The sequence below is a fragment of the Mauremys reevesii genome, linkage group 24 (assembly GCF_016161935.1).
Source record: "Mauremys reevesii isolate NIE-2019 linkage group 24, ASM1616193v1, whole genome shotgun sequence".
In the NCBI taxonomy this organism is placed as follows: Eukaryota; Metazoa; Chordata; order Testudines; family Geoemydidae; genus Mauremys; species Mauremys reevesii.
Genome location: NC_052646.1, coordinates 7,572,815 through 7,581,483, shown reverse-complemented (window position 1 = coordinate 7,581,483; position 8,669 = coordinate 7,572,815). Strand labels below are relative to the sequence as shown.

The following is an 8,669-nucleotide window of genomic DNA, read 5'->3' as shown; positions in this document are numbered from 1 at the left end:
GAAAATTTTACATTCTTCACCTCCAGTTTAAAATTGGCATCTTAAAGTCAGCAGCCTCGCTATTTTTGGAAGGTGAAATAGCCATGCTCTGTATGTGGAATTTTTTCACCGTCGTTTACTAGTTTGGGCTGCCTCGTTCCCTTCTACGTGTCATATGCTCTGCAAACTTCCGGAAAGGCTTTGAGTTGCTGCACATTGCGACTTTCCTGACTAGCATCATAACATCAAGAACCAGCCAGCATGCAGCTGCACCCCTGCCCTCTGGTGGTGGAATCAGAACTGCTCCACTGTGAGTCATAGACCCTATACTGGTAGCTGCTAAAGGAAATTCACTCTGAGCTCACGCTGTAGAAGCCTGGAGCAGTGGCTCTGAGTTCTATCACCCTGAAATTCCAAACAACCACCTGATGCAGCATGGCAACCTCTGTGAAGTCCTACGTTGCCATAGATTTGTTACAATTAATCTCCATATAGAATAGATGTTCCTAGCCCGCCTTGCAGCACCATGTACCATAAACAGCAGGTACATTGGAGCAATGCTACCCTTCAGCACAAACCTTCTCTTCAGTCTTTTCCATCTCTTGTCCTGTTGCCTTTTGGGCTAATATTTCTCATTCCTGGCGCCAGCACAGATGTGAACAATCCAGCCAACGAGCCTTTTTTTATTTACATAAACATAAAAAAAACCTCCCAGATTTTCCACCACTGGTTTGCAGACACTTCTTTTGCACTTGGGGGAAGAAAAACAGTTTGGGGTTGTTGTTTTGGGGTGTGTTTTTTTTTAAACCCCTTCACCTGAGGGCTACTCACTCCAAGTAGCCCCTAAGGCCCAGATCCTCATAGGTATTTAGGTGCCTAACCCCCATTGAAATCAATAGGCGCTAGGCAGCTTCGGTCAGGTTGCTTCTAGGCTCCGGACAAGTCAGCGCTAGGTCCGCAGTCAGGTGTAAGGAAACAAAAGGTCGATTCCCAAGAGTCGCCCCCTTCAGGCAGGGCACCACTTGCAGCAGAGTAACTCAGCAGCAGGGTCAGGTCATTCACGGCTGACCCAGACCCCGACATGGTCCCACAACTCTCCTGCCTTTCCCTAGGCTGAGCTCTGGAAGGCTCAGCTGCCCTCTCACAGCTGGAGATCTGCTCTCCTCCCCAATCGGCCTTCATCTGAGCCGGGATCTCCCCTCGCTCCAAGCCTGGCGCCAGGCAGGAGTAGCAGGGCGGGGCTGACGGACCCCACAGCCGCCCGTGAAGCCAGGGTGGGTAAAGCACAATGCCTAATCCTCTTGCTGCCCCATGAGTATCCGAATACTCCATGAGAGCAGGGGACTGGACTAGGTGACCTCTCAGGGTCCCTTCCAGTCCTATGATTCTTGTGGCTCTGGCGAGCAGGCTGCCGAGGCCTTCGTCCCACTGGCGAGTGGCTACTCAGACGTAGCCCCAAAATATTCCAGTGGGGAGGAATCGGATGCTCACCAGCGAGAGGATTCACCCTGTGGCTCTCCTGTGATACGGGCAGCAGGAGCCAGCCATAAGGGTCGGTTCTGACGGCCGTCCTCACGCTGAGGAACACGTTGCCCCCTGGCTTTAGAAGGCCAATGCAGGCCTGGCTCGTGGCGTGAGGCACTGCGAGGCCATCAGAATCGGGTCCTCAGAGCCCACATGCAACCCATGTTCAGTGTGGCAGGAATCTCAGGGGATGGGAGCCCGAGCAATAGTTAACCCCAAGTCTTTAAGGCAAAACTGATGTGGTGGCTGTATTTGGTTTTAGTGGGTCAGGCCGCATAGGCCAAATCTACAGCTGGTGGAAACCGGCTCCATCAACACCTCCTGAGGCTCTGGCCCAGAAATTTCTCGGCATCCTAATGAAAATGTATCTACGTTCCTTGCAACATTCTCACGCTGATGGTTTTCTCTTTGCTGTGTGGTTTTGGACGCACAAGGCGGCGAAGCTGGGACTCTTCAGGAATGAGCCTTGCGCCTGATCTGAATTGAGCAGAACAAAGGGCCCGCTGGCGATGTCTGGCAGAGAAACCTTGAGTATCTAAATGGAAAGGGTGGGGGAACTGAGCGCAGGTTGGAAAAATGAGGAGGAGGTTAGAGAAGCAGGGGTGTCCGCCGCCCCAGGGCAATGCGATCGGACTTCGCTAAGAGGAGAATTTGGACAGGTGAGGTGGTCTTCTGTTTGCACGCACGTTTCTTAATAAAACACAGCAGGAATGAGCTCAAATCCGACCGCTGCTTGGTGGTTCTCTAGCATGTTCTCGCACAGGTATGGTCAGAGCTATGGCACAAGGCCTGCTCACACCAAGACAAACTGACTGTGGCTTCCATCACTCCTGAGCTCAGCACGGGCCCGTGAAAGTGTGACTGCAGTGCGGCTCGGCACGCCCCGGCTCGTTTTGGTCGAGCCAGCGTGAGTAACAAGAGCAGTGTAGAAAAGGGTGAGATGGACTTCGTCATGGGCTGGCGACCCGAATAGGCAGCCTGGGACTCTGGCAGGCTAGTACTGGGGTGGCTAGCCTGGGCCACCAGAGGTTAAGGGGGCCACTGACGCATCCCCAGAAATACCAGACGTTCCAGTACTTCTGGGAATGGTGTGGGGCCGACCCCAGCTGTGTGACACTGCCCCTGTGGCGTGGCCATGTTGAAGAGCACCCCAGTCGGGGCGCTGGAACAGGGTGGGCCAGGGGCCACTTTTTGCCACGGGCCCTGTCCCTGCCCCTCCTCTTCCCCCGAGGCCCCGCCCCCTGGCCAGACCAGAAACAGAAGCCCAGGGGAGCCTGGGCAGCTTTGGGGAGCCACTGATCCTCCACCTGCCCGGGGCAGAGGGCTTGGGGGATGGGTGGGAACAAGGGTCAGGGGCCACTCTCAAGCCCCCTGTACCCTGGGCAAGTGGAGGGGCCCGGGCTCCCCAGCCCCACTTCTGGCTTGGCCAGGGGTGGGGTCTTGGTGAGAAGAGGAGGGGCAGGGGCGGTGCCACGGAGGGGGTAGGGGTCCTTGCCCCCCCCACTTTGGGGGAGGCTTCACTGCCCCTGACCCCAGTCACACGGGCAGGGGCAGTGAAGCCTCCCCCAGTCACACGGGCAGGGGCAGAGTGGTGCACTCTTCAACAGGATGTCCTCTGTTCCTGAGACCGGACAAACCCATGTCTGGCTTTATCCCTGTGCTGGACAGAGACCCAACCACAGAAAAACAGCACAGCCCGGCTTAAAATCGGACAAATGGCCCGCCTGCCACATCTACCCTGCGATGGTTACCCACGCTAGCCAGAGTAACGCTAGCTCAGGTGTGCCTACACCTGCTCTGACTGTGTACCCTTGAGAAGAGAGAAGGTGGGTGGATGGGGAAACACGGACGATGAGCCTTGGAGGTGTCATCGCTGGGCGACTCGTTAATCAGCATCGTCAACAACCACTTTAAAAGAAAAGGACAACACAGAGACCTAACCAAAAAGACCCGGGTTGTGTGCCTGGGCCGCTGGCATCAGACCAGATCGAAATCGAACGCGCTCACGCTGGCTATCGGCGCGCGCCAGAAGTTGAAGCTGTTGAACTGCAGGAGCGTGTCCTCTTCCTCGGAGATGTCCTGCCTGAGCTGCTTCCAGTCCCCGGCCCGCTTGCCTACGCCTCCCGTGGCTTTGTAGAGCGCCGCGTCGGTCAGCCCCAGCCCCTCCAGCTCCGCCAGGTCGAGCTCCGGGAGGGGCATTCTCCAGTAGAGGAAGGAGTTGTACTGGCTGTTCGCCGTGTCCAGCATCTCCGCCTACAAGGAGGAGGACAGAGAAGCCTTTTGAAGCCGCAGGTTACCACGCAGTCCTAGCCGCTCAGGCTAAGGAATGATCTAACACGTCACCGCCTCATGATTACCCAGGCCCCGAACCTGTGAACAGGCCCATGGAGAGAAATTGGGGGGGGGCCCAGTACATCATCCGCTGGGGCCTCCCCTCAACCCATTTCCCCACCGTTACAGACGTACAAGGGTCCCTTCCCCCAGCGGTGCTGCCGGCGAAGAACATTGCTGCGTGGGCAGGTGGAGAAGGCAGGAGGCCTTATCCAGGAGAGCTGGGTTCTAATCCTGGCTCTGTCCCAGCATCCTTCCCTGCGCTCTAGGGCAGGTCGCTTCGGCCCAGGCTGTCGGGCACCTTTGAAGATCCGGGCCTCAGCTCCCCATCTGTAAATTAGTACCAAGGCACCTTCCTCTGTCTGGTCTAGGGACATTGTAAGGTCTCTGGGGCAGGGATTGTCTCTTACTTTGTGTCTCTGTTGCATCATGGTGGCCCCTGGTGGTTACCCCGCTCAGGTCCAGAGGGGTTAAAAACAGCCTGGGAGGGGGCTGTGGCTGGAGAAAGCAGCTGATTGGGGGAAGTGGCTGCAGCTGGGGCCACGCCCCAAACAGACTCAGCTGGTCCTATAAAGGCAGAGAAGCCAGGGGCAGACAAGAGTCTCCCTCTGCCTGTAGAGAGAGAAGGGCCTGGCTGCAGGGAGCTAGAGGCAGGGTACCTGAGTGGAGCAGGGCTGGGGACAGGCAGAGGAGCTGGGGAGCTCTAGCCTGGAAAGCCCCAGGCTGCGGCCTAGCACAAGACCAACAGGTACTGGGGGTTGCCAGGCCAGGGGTAGGCAAAAGCAGCAGGTCCAAACCCTCCTTGCCAGTGCTGAGTGGCTGATTCTGCAGCCTGCCCCAGGGTGTGGGGCTAGACGATGACTGGCAGTAGCCATACACTGAGGTGAGGTGGGAGTAGTGGGTGGGGGTTTCCCGGGGAGGGGAGACCCTAAGAGAAAGGGGTTACTGCCAGGGGGCACCGGGTCCTGGGAGGGACGCAGCAGCCAAGAGACGGGTGGATCACTGGCCTGCAGAGGGCGCTCCTGAGACTGGAGAGCTAATTCCCGGAACAGACCAGCAGGAGGCGCTGCAGGGGTGAGGCCGCGCGTCTACACCTCCTAAGAAGAACATTATGGGATGGGAACATTCCACAAATCTTGGGACAGGTCCCCGCCCCCGAGCCCTCCCGGATCTTCCCCTCCCCAGGCTGCAAAGGGCTGGTTCTATCCCAGCAGCCACATGTTGCTCCTCAGCGGCCGTTTTGTCCTGTTTTGATAAAGGATCAAAAGCAGCTTGTTGAAGCAGCGCTGCCTCGTGCACTGGCTTGGGACTCAGCAGCGGTGGAGTCTAGTCTTAGCTCTGCCACTGGCCTCCTGGCGACCTCCGGCTTGTCACCTAACCACTCCGGGCCTCAGTTTCCCCATCTATAAAATGGACGGGTCACGACTGACCTCCTTTGTAAAGTGCCTTAAGAGCTGCTGATGGAAAGTGCCAGGTAAGAGCTAGGGCCCAGCTACTCCCTTTCAGGATCTGGGCTTATGATTGGCTTCTCTATAGCATTTCCCTTGGATATGTAGATCCAGACGTTCTCGGAAGGAGCCACCCTAATGTTTGCATGGTAGGAAACTAATCATGAGGGGCGCAGAAGTAATATCCCCTGCGACTTGTTTCTAAAACCTTCCTTAGAGGTTTTTAAGGTCAGGCTTGACAAAGCCCTGGCTGGGATGATTTAGTTGGGTTTGATCCTGCTTTGAGCAGGGGGTTGGACTAGATGACCTCCTGAGGTCCCTTCCAACCCTGAGAGTCTATGATTCTATGATAGTGTTGAGAATTTGCGGGTGACCGGGAACGCGAACAGAACTACGTGTGGACAATTGGAATAAAACAGGAATAGGAACAGAATTAGGGTTTGCAGGATTCATGATCAGGATGCACAACGAAGTCTTGCTAGCCTTTGACTATAACTCGATAGAATATACATAGAGAATGTGTGTATGCACACCTATGCCTGTGGGGGAGACAGTGTTGCCTAGGGGGTAGCACGCTGGCCTGGGATTCAGAAGATCTGGGCTCTGTTCCTATCTTGTCCACTGACCTGCTGAGTAGCTCACATCACAGCTCTGTGCCTCAGTTTCCCCATCTATACAATGGGATAATGGCCCATTTCCTCAAAGGTATATTGACCTCCATTGTAAAGCACTTTGAGCTTTTCTAATGAGAAGAGTCTAAGAGGCATTACGATGGTAGGTGTGCGTATATCTGTGTGGGCATGCATGTGTATCTGTCGGGGGGGGGGGGGGCATATGCACACCCAAACCCCACACCCGCCCACAAAGACAAAGGACTTCATCCTCTTTCCACCACGCCCCTGCTCAAATCAGGAGTCACTCCACTGACATCAGTCCAGCCCCCGCCCCACCAGATGTGAGAGCAGAATCAGAGCCCAGTTGTGTCCAATTGGCTGTCGCAAAGCTCTGCTTTGGGGTTCCTAGGCCCCCTGTCACACACCTGAGACGCCGCTCCTACCTCCAGCTGCCCGGCACATCCCAAACCGCGACATCCATTGTGTGCCGAGCCAGACGGTTCCTGCAATGGCCCCACCCAGACGGATTTGCTGCAGAGCCCCTCCCCCGCTCTTCTTCTTCACTTTGATGCCACCTTGATATACAATTCTCCCCAAAGACCCGGCCTACCCTAGTCCAAGTGAATCCAACCCTTAATGTGCGTTTCCCTGGCAGAATTCTGTCCTTTGGTCCTCACTGTCTTTCATTTTACACTCTGTCAGTCTATATATCTAGATCTCCCTTGCTTTCCACTGACGGTTTGCTTCTTACGAGGCTTGATTCCAATGGGTTTCCGACATCCCCTGCAGCTGGGTGCTCACACTCCCATCAAATTACACAGGGACCAGTTTGCTACTAAATTTAAAAAAAATGAAAATGTACCGGGAAGACTGTGTGTCATCCCCTTCCATAAAATGAACAACTGTTGTTTTTTTTAAATAGCACTCTGCTCACGGGTATATTTCCGCCTTTCTTTTTGCAAGAGGACAGCAGATTATTAAAATTAGATCCATGATGCGTTTAGCACCGGGCAATCTGCTTGATTTAGAAACACACCCAACAACACCAGCCTCTAAGCTGTGATGAGGAAGGTAATAAAAAAAAAAGAGGGGGGGGGGTAGCCGTGTTAGTCTGTATCCACAAAAACAACGAGGAGTCTGGTGGCACCTTAAAGACTAACAGATTTATTTGGGCATGAGCTTTCATGGGTAACCCCCCCCCACTTCTTCAGATGCATGGAAAGCCTCTGAGGGCTGACACACCAGCAATCCAAGCCTCAGCAAACCCCCCCCATTCCCCCCTGAAGCGACTCAGCTTTCTTTTTAAAGAAGTGATGCTCTTTTACCTGTTTTAAGGAAGGGTTGGATCTGGTGGCTGCTAACCCAGCTGACAGGGTCTTCTTTGTGCCGAAAGCGTCTTCTGCTGCAGCTGGGCGTCAGGCAGGCTTGCAGAATTTTCTGCCTTGCTTTTGTCTGGGTGTGAGTGTGCGCCTGTGTCTGTCTGTCTCCGCAATGCAGCCCCTCCTAAATAGGCAGATTAATTACCCCTCCTCCCAGGGCTGGTGGGCCGATGATTCAGCTGTATGAAGGCTCTGCTATTTAAGTGGCTCACCCAGGCTTTATTATAGTTGGGGTCGGGGGCGGGCGTGAAAGCAGAAGCGATCTGACTTCATCCACACACTTGATCTTAGTTGCAGGGTCTATAATGTTCGGGAAAACCAGGATTTTAAAATAGAACAATCTTGTGATCCATGGGCATGGTCCCTCCCATCTCATCTGCTGCATGCTAATAGGAGTGGGCTGAGCAGCTCGATACTTTTCCTTTCTACCTGCTCACAGCTGCAAGCAACGTTCCTTTTAAAATGGTTGGATGCGGAGGCTCTTTGGTGAAACCGAACAGGCATTCCTTGATACAAAGCGATCTGGATCGCCCGGTAAGCTGGGCGCAAGCAGACGATATCTGCTTTAATAGGGATAAATGTATACACTATGAACAAAGGATGCCAGCCGTACTTACAGGACGGGGGACTCTTTCCTGGGAACAGTGATGGAAAAAGATTTGGGGGTCATGGGGGGCGTGATCAGCTGACCATGAGCTCCCAGTGCGACACTGTGGCCAAAAGGGTTAATGCGATGGGAGGCATAACCAGGGGGATCTCACGTAGGAGCAGAGAGGTTATTTTACCTCCGTATCTGGCACTGGCAGTGGTGAAAGTAAACTGGTATGGGGTAAAAATTGACCACTGGTACCGGCCCATACCCAGCTGTGCCTTTTTCCCTTCTCCTCCCCCCTCCCCCCCCCCAGCCCACCAACAGGCCCTTTAAATTGCCACTGGAGCCAGGCAGCACCCGGATGGGCTGGCTGGGGGATGCTGATCCCTTCCGCTTAGGGCCCTGCCCCTTCCGGGAGCCGTGGCCAGCCCCAATACTGGTAAGTCTTCCCCGTTACTTTCACCCCTGGGCACTGGTGCCACTGCTGCTGGGATCTTGCATCCACTTCTGGTGCCAACAGGTCAAGGAGGATGTTGATAAACTGGAGAGGGGTCAGAGAAGAGCCACGGGAATGATTCATTAGAAAACCTGCCTTACAGTGATACAGCTCCCTGATGGAGCTCCTGGAGTCTAACCCTTCCCCTCCTTCCTGGGCCATGTAGACTCCCCGATGAGGAATCTGAATTCAACTTAGAGAGAGGCGACGCAGTGTGGTAGCTAGGACACTGAACATAGACTCAGGAGACCTTGGGTCTCTTCCCAACTCTACCATAGACCTGCTGGGTGACCCTGAGTCAGCCAT

At 54.6% G+C, this 8,669-nt stretch overlaps 1 protein-coding gene across 2 annotated transcripts; it reads right to left on the bottom strand.

Annotated features, from left to right (window-relative positions):
* Positions 1–840: 840 nt before the first annotated feature.
* On the bottom strand, positions 841–7,581 carry MLLT11 (MLLT11 transcription factor 7 cofactor). Of its 2 annotated transcripts, none has more exons than XM_039512363.1 (2): positions 7,222–7,581; positions 841–3,756 (listed from the first exon to the last, which is right to left on the bottom strand). In XM_039512363.1, exon 2 carries the CDS (start codon positions 3,748–3,750, stop codon positions 3,481–3,483), a length of 270 nt encoding a protein of 89 aa, XP_039368297.1. In that variant the 5' UTR covers positions 3,751–3,756; positions 7,222–7,581; the 3' UTR covers positions 841–3,480. The 2 variants fall into 2 exon arrangements, with proteins under 2 accessions (XP_039368297.1, XP_039368298.1); XM_039512364.1 differs by lacking the exon at positions 7,222–7,581 and adding an exon at positions 4,136–4,259.
* Positions 7,582–8,669: the final 1,088 nt, after the last annotated feature.